Source organism: Patiria miniata, unplaced genomic scaffold, assembly GCF_015706575.1.
Source record: "Patiria miniata isolate m_02_andy unplaced genomic scaffold, ASM1570657v1 HiC_scaffold_20, whole genome shotgun sequence".
Lineage (NCBI taxonomy): Eukaryota > Metazoa > Echinodermata > Asteroidea > Valvatida > Asterinidae > Patiria > Patiria miniata.
Genome location: NW_024037059.1, coordinates 4,878,799 through 4,902,602, shown reverse-complemented (window position 1 = coordinate 4,902,602; position 23,804 = coordinate 4,878,799). Strand labels below are relative to the sequence as shown.

Sequence of the window (23,804 nt, the reverse complement as noted above, 5' to 3'; positions counted from 1 at the left end):
GTGCCATGAAATGGGCCCATGGGTAGCTCCGTGCGGCCCACATACCACTCCGACTGGCCCTTGAAATTCTATACAAGTGTCGATTGCACATTATGTCGGTCAGGGTCTTTGGTTTCCAAAAAGCCTTTACCAAGATTTTTCCTGACTGAAATATTATGCAGGGCATGTCCCATGAAACTTTTCTATTCTTTAAGATTGTGAAGTATTATGATCAGCGTGGTTTGTGTCGGAGGTCAGAGTGATGCCAACCCCCCGGCAGAGGGAGTTGTTTTCTCAAAAAGGAAAAAATGTTAATATGATGTCCGTTCATGCAGCAATGAAAGCGGATGCAAAGTAATACGAAATCTAGCCAAACGAACTTTATGGGCTGAACATGAGCTGAATAGTATAGTGTCCTGGTTTTCTGTTGCTGTTTCTCGTTTTACCAGCATTGTGCGTTGCAAAGTATTTCTTTGGCTACAATCATGATTGGAAGCAAGTTGGGTTTTCCCTTTACTCTTCCTGACAGTAGGCTTTTATTTATGCATCAGAAATATTCTGTGCAATGTTTTGAAGCTGCAAGACTTCATTGCTTTATTTAGAAAATGACGCTGTGAACGGTCGGAGTTATCAAAACTTTAGATACAATTTCTGTAATAGTACCAAGCCATATGAATGAGTTGATTGTATATTCTCTTGACGATCTTAATGAAATTCGTGTGCGGGGCAAAAGCTGTCGTGTTAATCCAATACGCAGGAAGTTGAGAATATATCATAATTAGCAGGCGTTTAGCGGATGGTGTAATACTTTGTTTAGTAAAAGTGCAGTGCGACTTGTTTACGTTGAGAATCGTCAAATCTATCATAAACGAATAGATCGTGTATCACTGAAGAAAATGTGGGCTGAAGGGACATCAGTTGAACTGGCTTCATAGCTTGCTAACGGTGAGTCACAAAGTCATGAACTGTTCAGGCGTTACCGTCGGTTGGTCTGAACACAACAGAACCTACAGGCTAAAAGCGGTGGCACACGGAAGCGACGCTTGTGCTTTCTCATCGGTACCGTTATTTGCAGTCATCAGAGCGTGATTAGATTTCGTGGTTATATGACTTGCATACAGGTCACTTAACCAATAACAACAGCTCGGAGCATTGAATTCAACTCCTGCCTGGATCATTGGATGATTGTCGTCTTTGCTGACAATACCCTCATTTTATGCAGTTGTGCAACTCTGCGAATGTAGGCCTATATTGAGTGGGATGTTAGTCCTCAGATTCCTCTAGAAACTACAAAGTTATTTTCTGAACCGACGGAGGCATAAAACGATGATTAAAGTTGTTTACTACTGAATGTAATACTGGCTCGACTTCAACTTTGGACTGCGTTATCACCGATAGATTTTGGATGTTTCGCCCAGTTTGGTACTCCATCCACTTGAGTTTTATCGTCAGCAGGTAGCTGCTGGGATTTGATGGGTCATCGCACGCCTATTTGGCAGGAATGCCATTGTGTGTGGTTACTGTGGTATTATGGCGAAGTACTAGCGCAACTATTATGGGTTCATTCATGACCAAGTTTGCTGTGCAGGTTTGCAATACGATAGAGCTATAGGTCAAAACTAGGACTAGTCAAAACTAACAATGCTGCAGTGTTACGTACAGAGGAAGGTGATACTGATAATGACTAATGTGTTGTGAGATCACAGAGCTCATGCTTCGTGGATTTAATATAATGTATGTAAATCCATGTTACGTAACTATTTGTTGACCACAAACCATGGCGTCAGTCCGATATTGACCCACTTCATGCTCGCTGATTGAATACCATGATTTTGTTGCTACTACCAAGCTACCGGGGACCACAATGACTGATAGTGCTACGCTGGTCGACAGCTCGGAACGGATTATCCTGCCGCTCGAAATATAATGTAATCACGCCAATGGAGTGACAATGAGGAGATACAAGGGCAGCTTCGTTATCGATATAAGGAGCTTGTTCACGGGAGCAGCAGCGAGCGCCTGCCACGTTTTCCCGGCCATGTCGACTAAAGCGATGCGACGATTCCTTGCCTGGTTCGTCTTCACCATCGCCACCACGGTGGTGTTTTTCCTTGGGATCTTTCAAGGGGTGAACACGGGATGGAGGATGCAGTACGCGGAGGCCATGGATCGGCCCGCCGCGGCGGCGGCGGTGGGTAGCAGCACTAGACACGGCCCGCTCAGACGAGGCATACTGGCGGACAACTCTAAAGGAATCCACCAGGAAAATGAGACTACTTTAAAGCTTCGATTATTGCATCTCAGGAACGGACCGACATCAGAAATTCCCACCTTGGATTATACACATGGTTTACAGAAGATCGAGAACAGTTCGGGGAACTCAGGGGACACGCTACAAAATATCACACGAGCTCAGGTAAAAAAAGAAGGCTTTTTGAGTTTTCATGTTAAAGTAAAAGATATTATTATCATACTTTCTCGCTGTGGTGTTACCGTGATTCTAGGCTGTCATACCAGTATACATGGGCTTTTGTACAATGCGTACTGTTGCCAACAAATAAAACAAACAAACAATTTATTCCTCAATGCAAAGATGACGGGAAAGAACCAAGAATTTACTTTGAAACTCCCAGCAAATACATAATCATGGCACAACCGTTACAGACGTAAAACTTGACGAATTTTCTATCAAAAATGTTGAGGTTTTTAACATTATTTGCATGGGGTAAGGGGTATCCATCATGTCCATTGAGCTGGCTCATGCAATCTTTCCATTCGATAGGCACTTGTCTGACGTATGAACACTAGTCATGGCATAATTATGCCAGATCTTTCCAGTTGTGTACTTTACTTGACTGTCGATGTGTCAAAGTGCAATTCTGCCCATCACACACTCTAAATGTTATAGAGTATATTTACAGTCAGTTTTCAAGAACATGACCGTTCAAGATACATGACTTATGTCTCGCATGTTTCTGTCAGAATCTTAAGCTTTCGTTCCACTCCCGGATGTATTAGTAATTGAAAGGGGAAGTGTCCCTGTCTCTGTAATTTAATGTGTTAGATTAAGAAATCTATAGAGAGGATTATATTGTCATGTACATGTACAATGCAACAGTGTTTTGGCGGTTCTGGTGCATTTATTCAGTATAAACCTTTCTAGGTTTCGTATACAATATCTTGATGATATCCAAAGATAATTGATTGCATTTTAGACACACAGGGTGTACATTTGGAGCTAACAACCTTCGCTCATACGACACCGCCTATACCGTCCCGTAAAGATACGCAAAGAATGCTGATGCATGAATATTGTTTCCATTCACTTGCCAACCCACAGAAATTGAACCAAATGCCTAAAAAGTATCCAGGTCAGTTTCATTATTTGCTTGGTCCCCCTGTCCCGAAGGTCAATTAAAAAGAATTAGTGTAATCCAGTAGCGGATGCAACTTGTTATGGAAAAACGATCGGCCTTAAATTCTGTGTTGTTTATGAGTATGAGAGTACGAGTACTTAATCATGAATACGAGTCCAAGGCTATATTTTATTTCCATGAATTACTCAAGTACGTGTACAATTCAATTCAATTCAATTTCAATTTATTTATTCTCATCATGTAAAAACATGAAACTTGTCTCCTCGTTCTGCACACATATAGTCGTATACACATTAAAAACTTCACATTAAAACCATAAAAACATATACATATATGTACAAAATAGACGTAACAATATGAGAAAACTTACAAGAATACACGTAACCAGGAATAGAACAACAAATACGAGTACGACGAGTACTTTGCACAAGTAGGAGCAAATTTCAATGGGTCATGTAGAAGCCTAACTGTGCCAAACAGTAGAAAACTAGTTCTTTTCCTGCATAGGCCTAGGCCTATAGCTAAAAAAAGTTTTGTTATTCTGCGGGAGAGGATTTTGCAAGAGTATGAGTATGAGTGGCCTACAATCGATTGGCCATGAGTCCGAGTACGAGTGCAGAAAATGTCTTCCTTTCGAATACGACGAGTGCGTTTTCACGAGTACTATGAGTACCAAAACATGTACTCGAGAACGAGTACTACAAGTACAACACTGCCGCCTAATACCTACCGTGTGCAAAATAACTGTGGACTTTTACTCTAGTCAATTTATCCCGTGTTCGTGTTCCAAACTCATGTTTACCAACCCCAAGTCGCCGATAGGCACCCTGCCAAATGCAACAGAATGCAGTGCCAGCCTCGGTACCAAGTCCTAGCTCTATGGTACCAAGTACATGTACATGTACCTATCCTGCCAAATGCAACGGAATTCAGGGGTGGAATGCATCAGATGTGGACACTGCTAAATGCAACAACTTGCATTGTTGCAACAACTTTTTACCATTGGCGCATTCTGTTGCATTTAGCAGGGTTAGGGTTCAACTCAAAACCTTTATAACAGTATTGTTTCTTCAGAGACTGAAATGAGAGTTCTTGGGCTCCAGGGTCGCTTACTTATCTATTTCTGGCAGAGTTGCTCAAGGAAAATGGGCTTCCGCTCTACTAGTCTCCGGCATTCACTCGCTATATATACAGTGTATGATTGATGTTGAGGTGTGGATGCTAACTTTATTGGCTATTGCATGCCTTTAGTTTTAGTTTGACCATTGACGTGAGTTGGGACTGTTGTGTAAAAAGCTGGTCGGTCGTTGTGATTCACTGCAGCAGATCAGCTGTTATCGTGCAGTGTGATCTTATAAGTGTTGACCACTTTGTATGGGTATGGCCAGGCCATCCATCATCAGTATGAAAATACGAAACTAGTGTCAAACATTTATAACCGTTTTCTATAGAGTACACCCGAAACGAACTATCAAAACGTGAAACATGCCACACTACAACAAATAAACTAAATTTGTTGGCCCATGACGAAGGTTTTTTTTCCTATTGCATGTATTGTTGTGTTTGTTTGTCTGAAACTCCCGAAAGCAGTTGTAGTGATGAAAAGGATTTGGTGAGCGCAACATGCATTAACCATTCCCTCGTATGAAAACATGCATTCTCTGAGCCATGTTATTACTTGAGTCAATATTGGTCAAGACCCCCATTGGTTTGGTAACAGTTTGAACATGCTAGGATGTGAGGAAGAACATTGTGACCATTATTTTGTGACCTCTTAAATAGCAGGAGGGTTAATAGTTTTCGGGAGAAAAAGTCCAAGTGAATTCATGGTCTGAGCCATGAGACTAATGTGCTTGACATTTTTTTTCCTATCGCATGCTTGACATTATATCCATATCCAGCCTTCATCCCTGCTAATAATTCTCCATGCACACGGCATCATCATAAAAAAAAAGGAGAAAGAGAAAACTCTACAGTGACATAAATTATGTTGTGTGTTGTGACATCGTCCAATACAAAAAGCGTTATCAGAGATATACACTTCCACTGTGCTCATAAATTCGAAGTCAGAAGTGAAAAGTGTCATCTCGCCAGAAGTCAAATACTGCACGAAGTTTCTCAGTCTCACTCTCGCTCGTAATGATCATGAGGTATTGAATCTTTGGCCGGCCTTGTGTTTATTTCCTCGTGCGAGCTCTGTCATTCACATAACCGTGAACTCAGGGAAAGTTCCCAATCCAGCTCTCTAGTTTGTGTTTCGACCATTAGTTTACCTTTGCATAATTGCTGTAGTGGAATCTGAGCTATTTAAGTGATTGCCAGATAAAGTACTCAACAGCGTCTTGACCCACACTGATGACCCCAGTACTTGGTGCCAGTAGGTCATCTTCGTAGTAAATATTAGTGCAACAGTTGACAATATCATAAACAGTTCTCCCCGTGTGTGAATATTTCATTGTTACCACAAACATGGCGCTATGCCACAAACATCTCTGAAACTTCAAGTTTACAGTTGATAGCAGTGTGACTGAATTTTACTGGGTTCTTTCTCCGTATGCACTTTCTGGTCGGGCACTTTCTGGTTGCAAAATATACGAAATAAAGGGTCCATGAAATCAATTTTACACTGGGTCATATTTCTAGCAAATATCCACTACTCTGAAATGTACAAAACTATGAGGCATCCCTTTTTGGTAAAATATTTTTTTACTTTGAACATTTAAAATGTTTCATGCTTTTCCTGACAACTGAGGGCGCTGTTGTTGTGATGTCACTTTAGAAACACAGTCTTCAGATTAAGGGTTTTTCTCTCGAAATTTTAAACCCACAAGTCTGCTTTTGAAAACAGTTGTGCATAACGTTTTCTCATTGTCTTACTGTCATACATGTATACTGAAACAACAGTGAACCACTGAAAACAGAAAAATAACCGCAGCAAACCCTTAAAATTCTGGTGACAATTTATGCTGTAGCAGATGGGAAACTGAAGTTTCACAGTTTTGATCATGAATAAGGAAATTTGCATTAGCATGAAAACCAAAAAAAGAGGCACCAACACGCCCTTAACTTAGCAATATGAAGTAAAATTGAACACAAAGGTACATTTCGAGGATTGCATTTTTTTTTAAATCAATTACATAGCCCTTTAATTCAAATATGTCACATGTTACATATATTCGTGAAAGAAATTGTTTGTCATTTCGGAGGCACTTCTCGAAAACTTTGTCATGTTTACCCCCTTCGGTTCAGGTTTACAAAACTGCGCCCTTATGTTGACACAAACTGCGAACGAAATCCCATTTGTAATTCCTCGTTACTCAACAGATTGCCACATGCGTTCGCCACCCGTCCACTCACCCCTCCGTGCACTCGCCGAAACTTGTGTAAAACTGATCGGTCACCAATGATCTTGTCATGCAACCGCTTCAACTCCCTATAGGATATGTTCATCATGCATAATAACTGACTATATTTTTAGACAGGAGGCAGTGTAGGTGTACCGAAGACGAACTTTAGAACTGACTTCATTATGCTTATCTATAGCAAAATACATTAAGAGATTACATACATTAATTTTCAAGATACCGACGTGATTAGACTGTGCCTCCTTGTTTGAAATCTTTAAGAGCGCATGCAGACGTGTTTTTATAGGGCATACAGACAATAATTATGAGGGTGGACCGGAGGAGGAAATGTGTATGTAAAATGTTCCTGGTATCTTATTAATCCTTACTCTATGAATTTCCATCACATAAACCCCAAGGGGTATTGACTTGGTACGCACTTTGGCTTTCGACTAGTTTATGTACTTCTTAAGTCACGGTGTGGAGTTGAGCCCCAACGTTTTAAGACCGTTCCTTCTTGTTGTTATATGGCAAATTCATGCCCGGGTCTCGGCAGTCCGATTCATAATTGCTCCATTCAGTAGTAGACCTCCTTCCAGTAGTAGATGTGTCATATTTTGAGAGTCCTTTGTCTGTCTCCCATGAGGTCGCCCTTGTCTTCATGGTGGGGCCCCTGTCTAGTCACAACAATCATTCCCGTGACACAATGTCCCAGTGATGTCTCTCATCGCTTCATTAATAAACGTGACTCCCCTGGACTTCCCACTTGTTGTGTTAATACACTGTGGGATGAGGGATGGGGTGTAGGGCCAGGTATGTGAGGGGTAGAGAGTGCCCACTTCAGGTAAACATCATGTCTGTAAACACGGAATCCACCAGTTTGTGACAAAGGTGTACGTGTACATCTTTGACATCTGGATGAATTAAGCGACAATGTGATGACCTTGCATAGAAAATGTTTGGCAAGAATATACAGTACATTAGTTGAATGACACCATACATGTGTCGTTTCTGTCACGTGATTTCTACACCATTGAGTTTTTGTAATATGGCGGACTTTCAAAGGTTTTCGGGTGAATGTCCCGTTCGTGGTCGGGCAGCTGTGGCAACATTGATGTACATTTCAGCAAGTCTGGATAGTATGCCCTTAAACAGTTCAAGTCTTCCTTCTTGGCGAAGATTTCTGCACAGCACAGCCGAATAAGCAGAGACTCTCACAATGATATTGGTTTCGTTAATGTAACGGAGACGGTATTTTCCGGTAACGTAATGAGGTCCTGAAATCTGAAAGTGACTGGGCGTACATTTTAATAACATGCTAGGATTCTGGGAAGTCTTGCTGGCTGCTGTCCAAGTCCAATAGTCTTGGCTGTTCCGGTTTGAAGGGTTGAGGATTTAACTTAGATTGTATGTTTTGAATCTTGTTTGCGGATGTAATTGCTGTGGAGAACTGTTGGAGTTATTCCAAGTCATTTACAGTAACAACATCAGGTGTATTTCATGGACTTTCAGTAATGGCCCCTCGTACCACAGTCATTGCCTATAGTATTACCCTATCCTTTTCCTGTTGGTTAGAGGAGAATTGGAGAATTGTGTTACATACACTCCACTACTAAAATCCTGTAAGGTTAAGTTTAAGGTCGATAATCGTGATTGGATTTTACAACACATCACCACTCCATTGGTTAACACATAAAATCTAACCTTTCAGCTGCCCTAACTCTTTCCTTGGTTTATTCTTTAGATCATCAGATCCATTCGGAACCACACAATCCACTCAATCTGTCAGGCTGAGCAACTGAGTGACGTCTCCATGTTGGACCGGACAGCCCGCGAGGAGCTGACCCACCAAATCATCGTGGACGACGAGCGTAAGTTCTTGTACTGCTACGTGCCTAAGGTGGCTTGCTCCAATTGGAAACGAGTCATCAAGTTCATGCAGGGTACTATCCAGGATATAGGTGCCAAGATCAAGATGGACCACAAGAACGGCCTGGTGTTCTTAGATAGCTTTACCCCCAAGCAGATAAAGTACCGCATCAAGAACTACTACAAGTTCATGTTCGTTCGTAACCCTGTGGAGAGGCTGCTGTCGGCTTATAGGAACAAATTTGGGGAGGAGGCCCTTAGTCAGTACAAACAGCGTTACGCACCCAGGATTATCCACAAGTACCGGGGCAAGTGGGATGGGAAGGATACTAACATTACCCTTGAGGAGTTTGTCCGGTACCTGTTGGACACGGGGACTGCAAAAATGGACCAGCATTGGAAGCCCATGCATCTACTATGCCAGCCTTGCGCTGTGCAATATGACTTCGTAGGCTCGTTCGAGCAGTTGAGCGAGGATTCCAATTATGTCCTAGACAAGATCAAGGGGAACACAGGTGCATATTTCCCCCCACGCCAGGGCTGGTACAACCCCACCACCCAGGACAAAATGGACGCTCTCATCAGCGAGGTGGACCCCATTTACATCCAAAAGTTCGTGGACAAGTACATCTTGGATTTTATAACCTTCGGGTATGCGCCGCCGAAACAGTACTACTTGAAATACAACCAAGACGATGGCGAAGACGACGATGAGGAGAATGAGGAGAATGAGATTAATCCCAGAGGAAGCAACGACTCGTAGCCGAGACCATCTTTTTGAGTCCGTCCATCCTGTTTTAGGCATCATGCTTCCTTTCTGACAGCGACAGTCATCGAATTTAAATCCGTAGCCTCAAAAATAACGTCACACTGCGGATAGAGTTTGGTCATTCCGATTTGGGAAGTCGAAGTCCATGTCATTGTCGCTACCCTCCGGAGAATTCTGACCTCTGCCCTAAAAAAAATTGTTGAAGAGAACTATTGTTGTGTTTCTTCTAATCTAGAAAATCAGAATAAATATGCGAAATTGATTTTATCACTAAAATTTGAATATACACAGGGCTTCCAATCGTTTGAGCTTTGACATATATCTGTGTTGTCACCTCGTTGATCATGTTAACAGATTACGAAGAAAGGTGAAATTATCTGCCAAAGAGTATCTTCAGGCTACTTTGTATTATATATTAGTACGTAATAGTCGCTATTTTTGTACCTGTCCCAGTGTCCTGTCCAAGTATTTGCCTCAATGATTTGTGTTGCCAGAGATCACTCAGGACCAGAAGTGCATCGTTTTGAGCATTTGGAATTTTAGGGTCAATCTTAAAGGGGTATGCCCACATGTATATAGCTTTTTAGAGTTCGTCTGAACTAATTGGCATGCACTTCCCAAATCAGTGTAGACCCTGTTTTGTCTAGTTTAATGTACATGCTTTTGGGGTGTTCAATAATAATTACAAGCCGGTGAAGCCTCAAGGCATTCTACTAAAATCATTAAGGATTCCAAATTGTAGGTCCTCTTTCTTTAAGAACAAAAACATCACAAAGTTTCTCCTTTGATGAGCAGAATGAAAAAGGATCAATATGAGGACAGGTGAATGTATGAAGACAAGAGTTTGGAGTGCTCTCCTTAACTAAGGGGTCTTGACGTGGTATGGTAGTGATGTTTAGTTTTAAGTACCCTTGAATGCAAACAAAAAAGTCGAGGATGCAAGTGAGTGTGTACAATGAACACAGAAGAGTCTTGTCTGAAGTGCTGAGTTGAGTGCACCTCATTCCGAGTTTACCCTCGGGCCAAACGCATATGCACTCTTTGTGGCGCATGCCTATTTGGCCCGACGGTATTCTCAGCACGAGGATCGTGACACTTGTGATTAAAAATGTTAAAAATGACTTGTTCTTTTCTTTTGCATTGTGATTTTAACATACAATTTTGTTGGTTGCTGGAAACTTTTGTAGTTAATAATTTAATAAATAAACAGGAAAATGTCTTCCAACTTTATGAAGTTGAATTCTTGTGACCGAAAACGTATTTCCTTTATATGTCGATGTAAACGCCGTTGATTATTAGAAATTTTTCAACATCTGGCTAACAGATAAGTCATAACGAAAATCCCTTTTTTATGTGCAACGTAATGCAAAAGATCTGAATCTGTGACCTCGTGCATGGACACAGTATCAGGGCTCAGAATGCAAATTAGTTTGACATGTGGGTTTCCCAATTTTGTGGACGTCTTGTTCTTATAGTTATACTGGGGCGCCAGTAATTTGAATTTCAATGGATTCTTCGAAAGATTGATCATAATGGTTAACATGCCCATCGTCGAAGTTAATCATCCTTGCTCACTGTTCAAATCTGAGATTACAAGGGAAACGTGAGGGGCTGTGGATTCAATGATATACATGTACCAGTTAAATTCAGAGGCAGTCGACACGAACCTGCTGGCCCATGCGATGTTTTTGTCAATGTTCTGTTAAATTGTTGGGTTTTTTTCCGGATACGTCTGTGGCGTCATGAGGACGTCATCGTGTAAAATGTTGACACTAGAACACTGAAACTTCTCTACAAACAGTGTCAATTTCGAAAATTGTTGTTTTGGCTTTTGTGATGTCACCAACATCAACAAACACACTAAAACATAATATTATTGACCTTCTACCCAACTTCACTGATCATTGTGTATTCAATAGTAGCGTAACGAATGGCCTGATCTGCAGGTGACAAAAATAATATTTTAATCAGTGATTTTGTCTTTTCCGTGACTGGATTTTTGACCCGTGGGCTCTAGTAGGCTAATTATATGTGTGTATAAGAAGTTCATGGTGCATGACCGCTTGTTTTTGCTCCGGACTTCACTCATCAGCAGGCAGCAAGTCATCCTCTTATATTATTGATCACAGAGTCCGTGTCTTGCCAAGACAGGAAAGGGAAGCTTGAACTTGTGGTGATATATGATAACAAATCCTGGCTCTTCAGCCGCCTCTGGCCAACGGTTATCAAAATCTTATCAGCCCTGCTATAGATATAGCCGTTAACTATACAGGCGTTATACTGGCGAAATGGTTAAGGAACGATATGGAATTCAGAATTTAGGGTTTGAGAAGTTTGAGAATGCAGTTTAAAAAAAAAAAAAGACCCTGGCCAGATTAGACTGGAATCTGGGTTCCAATTTACCGGGATATTCACGGTCAAAATTGACACTGTTCTGTGTCAGAATGGCACTTTTGCCAAGGATTCCTGGTCAAAGAAGAGTGTCATTTTGCCTCGGAAGGTGCCAGGCCCAATAGATTCCGGGTCAATATGACAGTGGACTTGTAAGAGTGTGGAGACCCGAAGTGTAAAGTTAGGAATCGGAATTGACCATTAGGGGGGGGGGGGGGAATGAGAATTTGGGGCAAATTTTATAGTGTATTTTGAGATGGCTGTAAACAAGGATTTGACATCATCGAGTATTAATGACGTGCCATTTCGTACCTGAGTCTTTCATTCTATTTGTAATTTACTCTCATGTATTGGGTACGGTTCGACAACTAAACTGCGACACATCTGGTTTTGGTCCTTACAAGCGTAAAGGCGTGTACATTTTGTACATGTTTATCTACGAGTATATACGTACCTGTTGTTTGTACTGCACGGATGCCTTTGAGTTAAAATAAGAAACCAAAACTGACCGTGACATTTACGGGCTGGGCTGTTTAGACATAGAATGTAAACTGAAGTATCCTGTACCCTTTCTCAGTGATTTACCATGTTATTCAATACCATGGTTGTAGAGAATGCGATAGGGCTCACGTATGTTTCAGCCGCTCATTTAGTTTGCGCGCATGCGCACTCAAAATATGAAATACTGATAATCAGCAAACATGGATGCCTGCGGTCGCAGTTTGACCCACTGAAGTATCGGTCAACATCACGCTCGAAGAACTTTGATAAATTTTTCTTTCCACGTGGACAGGAATTTAAGGCCATCAAAGTCACTTTTGCAAACCTTAGCGCAAAAAAACAGAGAGTATTTGATGCATTTTTTTTGTTTTTCCGTGTCGTGTAGTACGAAAATATTGGGTCACAAATTCAAAACAGGCGACAGTTTAGGGGATAATTTTTCAGTTTTGCCGAGTAATTGTAAACTTGTCTTCCCTGAAAAATGGTAAAAGATGCCATGGAAAGTGCGATTTTTAAATATCATTTAAGTCGGAAACCGTTTCAATGAGAAAAGTAAGGTCTCACGTTATACGTTTTTTCGTTGAATGTAACGTTAGTGTGCACGTACCTGTACACAGACCCTGCGGGAATCTGGCCCGTAAACATGGCTAGCAACGCGCCGCGCGCGGCGCTCCGTTTGTAATCTTTCGACGCGTTGGCAAATAAATGTATACATTTAACTGAAACGATTTACAACTGACTGGTTCCCGCCCCTGAAATGCAAGTACGATCACAGAGGGCACTGGGACCAGTGTATTTGTGCACGAAGCTTTCAAAATGGGTTTACTCGAAAAATGACGATTTTTATAAGCTACAGGTTTCCTTCTTACATCAAATCACCTGTAAAATGATAATAATCTATCATCCTTTCCGATGGTACTACGGCTGATCTAAGGTAAACCCGGAAAATTGTCAAAATGTGTAAACCAAACTCAAAAGCGAAAGATTTTTTTCCTTTTCATTTTGTACGTTTTTTGTCCATAACTATTGGGGTTTTTTAATATTTGAAAAGGTTTTTAGCGCCGTTACCACACTGTAGAGACAATTTATATCTTTGTTCACTTGGTCTACTGATAATTTTTGGTTTGAATCATCTTTTAAGTACGTTTGAGAAGGATACATTTTAAGACATGAAAACCAGACAATCGTTCAGTGCGTCGTCTGCTACCGCTCTTTGCAAGCCGACGACGCGGAGGAAACCATTGCGCATGCGTGAGAAGACGAACTAAATGCACGCACGGTCTATGGGGCTGAAACATACGTGGGCTACGGTTTGTGCTAACTCGGTAAACCTTAACGTGAACTGGTTCTGCAATGAATGCCCAGGGAAAAAAACTGAATTTGCCATCCACATCAAAATAGATATGAAAACGTGTAGATCATATCAGTTGCTCACAGTATTCCATCTCTTATGTGTTCCTTGTTCTTCGGATATGTTTAAAATGGCTTCTGGTTATTTATCACCATCGTGTCCTTTCTCAGTTTCAGTTCGCAATGCATAACATGTATGTGGTGTTGAATGACTGTATTGGCCCAAAATGAACTGTCCCTGTCGCCAATTCTTTAAGTTGCGCTGCGAGAATTTTATACCAGATTCCTTGATTAGGTTTCTTTGAACTCCTTTCGTTTAGGTCTCGGTGCATAACACAATGAGAGCTTGTAGGCAAAGTTCCTGTGGGTCCACAATTCATGGGGTCCACAATATTCATATAGGTCACCGCCAGGATGGCGGTGACCAAGACAATGTGGTTTAAGTAATGGTTACGGTGTTTGACTCACGTACCGTGGTACGTGGGTTCGAACCCCTGACGGGGAACATGGTGCTTGTGTTCTTGGGCGAGACACTTTACTATAATTGCCTCTCGCCACCGAGGAGTACAAATGGGTACCTGTGATGGTAGAGACCAGAATGCGCTGATCTCGAGCTGCTGCAAAACTGGTCTCAAGGCCTGATGAACAGGGGTCATAATAATGTGAAGCCCTTTTTGAGACCTTTGGTGTAAAGCGCTATATAAGCACCACATTATTAGAAGCATTCGTCAACTACATAATGCGGATGAGTAACTGTATTGTAAGACTTAAAGCGCTATCTTATGAACTCTGTGAACACCTAGGCCTTCCCGTGCAAATTGAAGTGTTAGGACTTCCGTTTCATTTCACAGGTTCTTGTCCAATCCAGGAAGCAGCCTATTTTTGTTCGCTTTCCTCTCTGACACAAACCACACGGTTTCTTTGTCATTGTCAGCTGTTGCAAGGAATACAGGGATGATGCCAACTAAATTACAGGATTTAAGGAGTGTCGTCTGACAGTGTGCGGTATACACTTCAAGCATCTTAAGAAAAGCCAACCCTTTTTAACAGGCCTTTATGCAAGATTAATTGAATTATTTTGTACTTCGTAATACATGTATTAATAGATAAAAAATTAGAGTTTGTTGCACAATTTTTTCATCTCTTAAAATTACCAGAAGGTGGATGTATGCTTTGGGGAAAATGGCACTAGTCGAGGTGGGATTGGCTCAACCAATTCATGCCGATTTGTTGCGATCGTGGAAAATTAAACCGGATCGATTTCCGTAATTATTTTTGCTTAAACAACCAGGAGGAATAAATCAGCTCACGCCGTTGAAAATATATACAGCAAACACATGCTCAGTTGCCAAGTTAATATAGACGTACGTTTCAAGCATGACAGACACACACACAAATTAGATCACATTTCTTTACGCTTTATCTGAAATAGTTCAAAGATAACTGGAAAATCGGGGCAGTCAACAAGCTTCGAAACGACCATGTACAAAAGTCAACACAACAGATTGATCATCGCCTTGTAATAGAATCCATCGTATCATAACAACTGTTTTCTCAATTTACAGTCAATAGCCTATTGTGTCGGTGGACCGTTGAAAAGATAAAAAAGCTTGTTGATCTTTGCTGTTGTGCTATTTCATCGTTGAACGCATCATAAACCAGGTGTATCTCCTGTTAGTCATTGTCACTCTGTCGTCGGCGTATCTTTAACAATATCAGAAACGTCCTTGAGGTAAAGAAGTGATTTCTTTTAAAACCGGCAGGTAATTGGTAAATATAGAGACTGAAAGTTGACCCCTGACGGCGCCTTCCGGACCCTCGAATATGACAATTAGCGTGTAAAAGTCGGAGGTTAATTAGCAATCGTTTTCAGTACATTGATTTCTTTAAAAAATCACCCTCGGAAAAAGGCCTTTTTAAAACTGTTACTAGCATCTCAATTTATGGAAACTGAAAAAAAACGTATGCCGTGAAAGAGAAAAATCGTGTCAAAAATTGACCTCTTCTGAAAATCTAAAATGCATGTGGACTAGTGGAACTCGGAGCACTCGGTGTTTATGAAATAACTTTGTGTGGTCATTGGGTAAAACTGAAAACAATCGTGATCGAACAAGGAGACCTAGGTAGGTACGAAAATCCGGATGTGAAAGGTCGTAAGTAAAATTCGTTTTTAACCATCTCCAACAATTTCTCATCATTTTTTTCCAAGTTGTGGAATGCCAAGATAAAATTCCAACATGAATTTATCTTGGGGTGATAACGGTTCTGTCAAAAGTATCTATAGCAAGAGTGGGCAACCCCTTGTAAAATGCCCATAGAGGGTCGTAGGGGTCCGGAAACTCAAAGACAAAACGGCGTACTTTTCTATTGCCCTCCCGAATTATTATCACATAAAATCCAGAATCTTCACCTGGATAAATTGATGAAAATGGACACGAGGACAGCCAACACAACTTAGGCATACATGTGAATGGAAGATTGAGCACAGGAACGGTGTGGGAAACTTTTGCGGCCTTGGATTTTCTTAGAGGATCCAAGAATTTTGAAAAGAGGTAGGAGAGTGTCATTCACTTTGAGTAAGTCCACCCCTGTGTAGTACATGTAAACAAGTTTAAGGTTAATGCTCATGGGACCTATTTTTGAACGAGTGATACACTGGTGTGTAAGGTAGTTCATTAATTGCATGATGTGGTGAAATCCCTGATCTCTGTGGGTGAGATTTACGTAGTAAGCGTCAGTATTAGCGCCCTCTGTTGTTTACTCTCGACGATAAATGTTTACCTCGAACAGAAGAGGGCGCTGTTCACTATACCAGTAGAAAAAAAATAATCGGGAAAGATTGTGGCATAAAGGCCTCCAAACTTTTGTTTTCTTTCTTATCATTTGCTGTGTCGAGTTCATTGTGTGCATATCACGGTTTTTGTATTTTGTTTTTAATCATAATTATAACCCAATACCGACAGTAATAAAAATGACACTTTTATAAACCCCTTTACTTTATATTTTATGAGTTCAGCAAATGTGATTTCTTCCACTCCTGTTGACATCTGCTGACGAATTGTCAAGTCTAAGGGTGTACATGTATAGTGCGTAGTGTATTTCAAACAGTTGTCTTGGTGTGCTGTTTTCTTCACGTCTTCTTTTTGACGTTTCATTTAGCACATTAAGGCATACCATCCTTTTTCTGGTTATCATCCACTAAATGGAGATGCCTTGTGTTCTTGTGTAGGTCCACTGTCGAAGTTATGCGGGGCGCTTGTAATTCGTTCTTACTCAAAACTTATAAATCTGTGTGCCGAGAAATTCTCACCCAAAGAAGACGACCCCGATTTTTCCAAAAGCGGAGTATCCATCTTGAAAAAAAAAAACGATCCCTCCATACAACATGGCAAAATAGCGCCACTTTCAAGCCCAATTGCATTATTGCTAAGAATTAGAAGCCCCAAGTCCGGGCCAATGGTTCATTGCCATGTCTCTTCAATTCCAAGTTTTATGGCTCTCGGAACTCTCTAATATATAATATTAGGGTATCTTTTATTCATGAGCTCGGCGGATGGGTTTAGGCCTATTTACCGGTACGGTGTGCATTCTTGGCATTTTTGAAAATTTAGGTCAAAGGTTGTTTGGGGGCGGAACACCCTGGTATATTGTTGGTGTACCCTAACGTGGTGCGGCCCCCAACGTGACCCACTTTGATATTTCGCCCCTAAGGCCTTGTTAGAGCAAAATTGTTACCTCAAATTTCACAAAAAGTGAAATTTCATCAAGCTCTAAACATTCTAGGGAACTTATATTTGGCGTGATTTTCCGGGTTTTTTTTCGAAGTTCACAATGAACCCTTTTAAAATTCGCCCAAAAAGAAGAAAATTAATTTCTGACAAACTTGTTGTTGCGTGTGTGAGTTGAGATAATAATGATTAATCAGAATTTATCAACTTTAAAGAAATTCTTGGACGTTAATGTGGGATTTTCCGAGATTTGTTCAATTGCGCCACGTTAGGGAACACTCGGCCGAATTTGTGCCCAATTTCCGGACGCCACCGTTTTTGAATTTCGGACTTAATTTCATGACACTAAAATTGTTCACAAAGGTTCAACAGCAAGCATTATTAAGCCCGCTTCAAAAAGCGCCCTCCTATTGTGTCCAGCAAACTTCAAAAAGGCTTATCCTTTCGCGATCGATCGCATGCGTCCAAAGTAAAGAAATGTCGCCCTCTTGTGGTGATGACACTGTTTTTTCCTTTTTCGTTTGCTTGCTGAGGAAACAAATTCCGTACGATTAGGAAGTTCCGTACAGGTTTTTCCGTAATTTTATGACAAGTTTTCGACCAATCAAGATTTTGATTATTTAATAGGCCAACGGTCCGTGTATGAGCCCGTTTCCTATTTTCTGCGTCTCTGGGTGGAACATTGACATATAGAGATTTTCTTTACAAAATTATGTCAATGTTGCTGTCTCCGTGCTATTTTCGAGTTTCAGTCCGAAAGAAAATAGATTTAGGTTTCAAAACGTTCTATTTTTCCAGCAACACAAAAGTAATTCACTTCCGATTTCATGGATCTTAATCTGTCCATTTTATTACTAATGCAATGAACAATTCTTCATACCATGTCAAAGAATGCACCACAGACTCGTATTTTTTTTTAAATAGCATTATTGGATGCATGTTCAAAAAGTAATATACAGTTTTTACTTTTTTTCCACTTTTTAGGATATCGTGTTAGCCTATTGTTGTTGTTTTTTACCAAAAACGTATTCTGTTTTTCTTGAAATAAAAGAAAACAAAACTTTTACTTAAAAATGTACGGATTTATTCTGGAAACTTGCAGTAGTTTTTAATAGCTTTATTGGATGCATGTGTCAAAAAGTGTAATAGCTTTTCACTTTTTCACTTTTTAGGCTGTCCTGTTAGCCTACTGTTTTGGGTGGTTTTTTTTCATTTTTCCTAAATATGAAAGTAATTCAAAAATTGTACAGATTTATTCTGGGAACTTTGTAGTCGAATACTTCGGATATCATGTCACCCTTAATCAGTACAGTTAACTTTTATTTCGTTCCAAATTAGAGAAGACCGCAGTTCTAACAAACCGTGATTCCTATTTGAAAGCTTTGAATTGGGAAAAACATTATACTGTTCACCGTTGAAATGACACGTTTCATTTGGCCTTCAGTGCCTTGTTAAATTCAGGTACGGGTGTCCTTCAGAAGTTTACGCAGCAGCTCATTTTGTTTGGGTTCAACGAAAAAGGGAGCGTCAAATATAATTCCATTTCCTGTGGTATCTCTCCAATCACAGAATCAAAATTTCGGAACTTCTCCCTCAAATAATAACTGCCCAATATTGATCTGCAGTATAAATAAATTAATCAAAGCATTGTATTATTATCTTCAATGTAAACGCGTGACGGAATGTTGTAATCGAAAGAACTCGTTAAGTCGTGTCACGAGATCCCTTGTTGACTTTTTTTTCATCTTTCGATTCACAATGAAAGGCATTGTAAACTCGTGCGCATGACGTCACTCTTTAAAATGTATGAATGAAATTTACTGAAAAGCTATTACGCAAGCCACTCATGCGTAGTCGATCGTTTGAGGCAGAAAAGATGACCCATATCCTTTCAAAATCTGAAAACCAAAGCCAATAGTCGGAGAATGTTTTAAGATACATGCCATGGGTGGTTGCAAGTTCAACTTTCGACACTGGCTTTTTTCATTTTGCAGGGGATTTTCTGCCAAAAATTGATCTGCAGTATAAATAAATTAATCAAAGCAGTGTATTATTATCTTCAATGTAAACGCGTGACGGAATGTTGAAATCGAAAGAACTCGTTAAGTCGTGTCACGAGATCCAATTGTTGACATATTTTTTTTCATCTTTCGATTCACAATGACAGGCATTGTAAACTCGTGCGCATGACGTCACTCTTTAAAATTTATGAATGAAATTTACTGAAAAGCTAACACGCCAGCGCCAGCGACTCGTTCGTAGTCGTTTGAGGCAGAAAATCTGACCCATATCCTTTCAAAATCTGAAAACCAAAGCCAATAGTCGGAGAATGTTTTAAGATACATGCTATGGGTGGTTGCAAGTTCAACTTTCGACACTGGCTTTTTTCATTTTGCAGGAGATTTTCTGCCAAAAATTGATCTGCAGTATAAATAAATTAATCAAAGCAGTGTATTATTATCTCCAATGTATTAACGCGTGACGGAATGTTGAAATCGCAAGAACTCGTTAAGTCGTGTCACGAGATCCATTGTTGACATATCTTTTTTTCATCTTTCGATTCACAATGAAAGGCATTGTAAACTCGTGCGCATGACGTCAATCTTTAAAATTTATGAATGAAATTTACTGAAAGCTAACACGCTATATAGCGACTCGTGCGAAGTCGTTTGAGGCAGAAAATCTGACCCATATCCTTTCAAAATCTGAAAACCAAAGCCAATATTCGATGAATGTTCTTTAGTTACTTGCTATGGGTGGTTTGCAAGTTCAACTTTGGAAAATGGCTTTTTTTATTTTGCAGGGGATATTCGCAAATTGCAGTGTCTTGTGCAATAGGTCTTGTGCGGATCTTAACAATTAAACAAAAAGCCGAATTCTGTTTTATGTTGATCAAAAAGAATCGGTGTCGTTCTTTGGTGAAATAAGTTTCTTAACCCCAACAGTCCTTTATCCTCCCATTTGAAAATGGTATTTCACACATCGTAGGGAGGTAGAGTTAAAAGAGTAATTTGAATAATACAAGTTCAAAAGGTTTATTTTTTAGAACGAAAAAGATTTATCTACAAAATTTCAGTAGATTTTATTTCAGCAAATGGAAATTACACATTACTGTAACTGTATACTGGTGATATAGTGCATGGGGAGTTGGTCTCTATCTGAAAAGAAACTTGTATACATTTCTGAACTCGCATGTATTTTCAAGTATTTTTTTCAAGTACGATTCTACTGTCATTTTTCCCCGTGATGACGGCAAAGCTGGCAATTAATGAAGAGAATAAACTGACATGATTTAATTCATCTCGAACATGGCGTCTTTGTTTCTGTGGAGTTATGCGACATGATGTCATCCTGATAAAATAAAAGTCGCCAAGATAGTTTGGCCAACTTGTCGTGTATTATACTTTACGGTAAAAGTTTGCATTTTTATAGATTGATGTGAATTTAACGGCGTCTATTTCAAGACACATTTAAAGGCACGTGGGATCATTATACAGAATGTTTCCAAAAGGTATCATACCGAATCATTGTCAAAAACTTACTTGGAGTTGAAGACCGTACAATAAACACCCCATGCAATTGTTCCGTCTGGCTTGCTGTCTTGTAGAAGAAATTAAGAAGTGTAGGTGATTTCCAATGATCAGTCAATTGACTGGCTTTTGGAATAATGAGTGCTTTTGATGAAAAGGTTTGTGCATAGTTTTCATTGTTTGCTCGAAAAGTGTAATATCCACTCAGATGATTCTTCAACGGGTTAGGTTTTGACACTCTTCTGACATTCTGAGTGGTGTTATAATTGGAAACAAACAAAATGCGTCAAAAGCAAATGATCTTGTATACCTTTAAACCCATCAAGACGACGGTGACGTATTGCCTAGGTTAACCCTAAGAGCAGTCACCGTGTTCTGTTATGCATCCTGCTGCGACCAGCCTTGCTCCTTGTCCCTAAGATGGCACGTTCAAGGCATCAATTTGTCACCATCAGAATAGGGTCAGCTGTATTGGACTGACATTACTTTCAAAGATTGTGATGGTTCTCAGCTCATACTGAACAACATGTACATATAGATATTTTTCGTACTTTGACAGTGCATACCTGACATGATACGCTATTGCTAATCATGCTTATAATACTCATGACATTGTATGACCTAAATTGCACGGGTAACGATTACAAGATGGACTTCTTATTATAGATGGATTGCATTCAGCGGCCATCTTAGAGGTGTGTCTTGGTAGGTTAATTCATTAACAATGAATGCACATGGTGTTGAATTGAATGCACATGGTGTCGAACTTGTGCTGTCCCTGTTGAGCAAAAGCACTTACCTTAAAGATGGCTGAAATGCAAACGGTCTATTGGGAAGTAGGGTTCGTTTGTAGAGAAGACCTAATTTGTTTTACATGTATTTTATTTTATTCTATTCTAGTTTATTACAGTGAAGCACAAGGGCGGATCCAGGTGACGTCACAATAAAGGCAGGCACTGCGTACACCACTATCTTTTCCTCAAAAAAAATTTGTCAAAGTGGTCAGAAATTGCCTCAGATCGAACCACAGAGCATCTATAGAATCCAAACAAAATTCGGGGCCTTTAATTAAGCGGGCCCCGAACCCCACGCCGTAATTTTTGGACCCACTTTTTGGGGGACCAATTTTTTTTTTGGCCCCCCCAACAAAAATTTGTGTTCTGGATCCGCCCTTGGTGAAGCAGAGAAGAAATTCTCGTTTTAAAAACACCGACAGGGAGTTTCACTTAACCTGGCAGCTATGGAAGTTGTTTCCCTTTCCAAAACTGTCCTTAAACATACATGCATTGAAACTGGAGCTGTATATATCGACAAGTGGAACATATTAATATTATTGTATGGAAATACATCTCCTTAAGTTAAAGTGATACTATAAACCAGAAACACTCCCGAAAGCGATAACACCCAAGTTGTTTATTTATCATATTCATATATCATGTATAGATCGACACATAATTATTTTAGCTTTCCTTCCCTTGCAGTTTCATTTACACGCAAGTTTATGGAAATGGCCATATAAGGTTACCATGTGACAACGATGCAGTCTTACTATATAGCATCTGCTGCTTGTATACAATATCGATACGGAATGCAAGATGCGTATTCAATGTGTGGCAATACCAATTATGTATATTATTATCAAACCTTTGGCATTCCTTTCAAGCGATAAGCGTCGGTGTGCTGCATGAAAAAGAAAAATCGGCACATAAATAGCTTTCCAGAAGTATTCTGGAAAAGCTGTAAAAAAAAGTTGTAGAAAGCTACTCGAGAAAACTATTTGGAAAGCCGTTATTTTTTTGGCCGACTTTTCATTTTCGTTTTTTTTCCCTTGTTCCATCGTTGTTGTTATTTCTTGTTCTTTGAAATAACAAACAAATGAACCAACATTGTTGAAAGGAAGTGACGAATGTGGAAATAATATAGAACGTCATCCTTTGAATCCTATGCTTCCCAGAATTGTTCTTGTTTGTTTAATCAGTGGATCGGCAGATTTTTTTCTGCCTCTACTTCTATATTTTTGCCTCTACTTCTAAAAGTACATCATGTACAAACCGTACTCTATTGAGAACTAAAGGGAAGTACATGTACATCAAAACAGTGCTCTATATCAGTGTATTACAACTCTACATGTACTTAATGTTTAATATCTTTTATCCATTGTGAGTTTTCAATCTTACATCTGTTAAACTTATACCAGACGGTTGTTGTCGATTCTTATCATTAATGATTAACGTATACGTCTGTCCTTAATGACCATTAAGTCAATAATTATTTACACGAGCTGGACCGGCGGCGGAAATGTACAGTCAAACCGAAAACTTAAAGAGAATCGTTTATGACGTAGGCTTGAAAACCAGAGAGGAAATCGTACTATATGAATCCGATTCTGATAATAAAATCTGTGAGCTCTGGGATATCGTGAAGAGGCCTTGCCTCAATGGATTAAAACCGTAGCTGAACCAACATAAAAATTGCTTTCAGTTTGGACTTGAGTACCCATTTCAATGCATGTGACGGCCGTTTCATGTTGATGCAAAAGGAAACGATTTTGAATACGAAGACTTGTTGTTTGCACTAAGTACTACCACGGTACTACACAGGGTGTGGTGACGGGAGGGGGTTCCCATGCCAACGGATGTAACCCCTTTCTCAACGGCAAAGACTGGCTACCAAACTACCCGTGCTCCAAAATTTCAGTTAAAAATCGTTGCCTCAAAAAACCACAGCGAACACATTTCTTTGTAAAGTTGTCTTAGATTTTACCGTGATAAAAGTCGAAGTGATAGAGCGTACATTTCAGTGTGCTTTGTGCCTTAAATATATATATTACTGTTACTTTATTGGGAACAATATTTGGGTTGAATCTAGTGGGTTTTGAAAGAAGAAAGATCAACACTCTATAGTCGGGCTCCCACGGATTTGTTTAAAAAGTGAAAGTGCAGCTTTTCACAAGGGGGAAGATGCCA

The 23,804-nt window shown here is 40.0% G+C and overlaps 1 protein-coding gene across 1 annotated transcript; it reads left to right on the top strand.

Moving 5' to 3' along the window:
* The first annotated feature begins 1,649 nt into the window (after nt 1–1,649).
* On the top strand, nt 1,650–10,578 carry LOC119728474 (carbohydrate sulfotransferase 14-like). The gene is made up of 2 exons (XM_038200727.1): nt 1,650–2,395; nt 8,445–10,578. Exons 1-2 carry the CDS (start codon nt 1,931–1,933, stop codon nt 9,330–9,332), a joined length of 1,353 nt encoding a protein of 450 aa, XP_038056655.1. The 5' UTR covers nt 1,650–1,930; the 3' UTR covers nt 9,333–10,578.
* The last annotated feature ends 13,226 nt before the right edge of the window (nt 10,579–23,804 follow it).

What these genes read in the sequence shown, in the direction of transcription:
- LOC119728474 (XM_038200727.1), top strand. Translation starts at nt 1,931, where the DNA reads ATGAGGAGATACAAGGGCAGCTTCGTTATCGATATAAGGAGCTTGTTC. An exon ending in AAAATATCACACGAGCTCAG is followed by an intron (nt 2,396 to 8,444) that starts GTAAAAAAAGAA and finishes TTTATTCTTTAG; the next exon opens with ATCATCAGATCCATTCGGAA.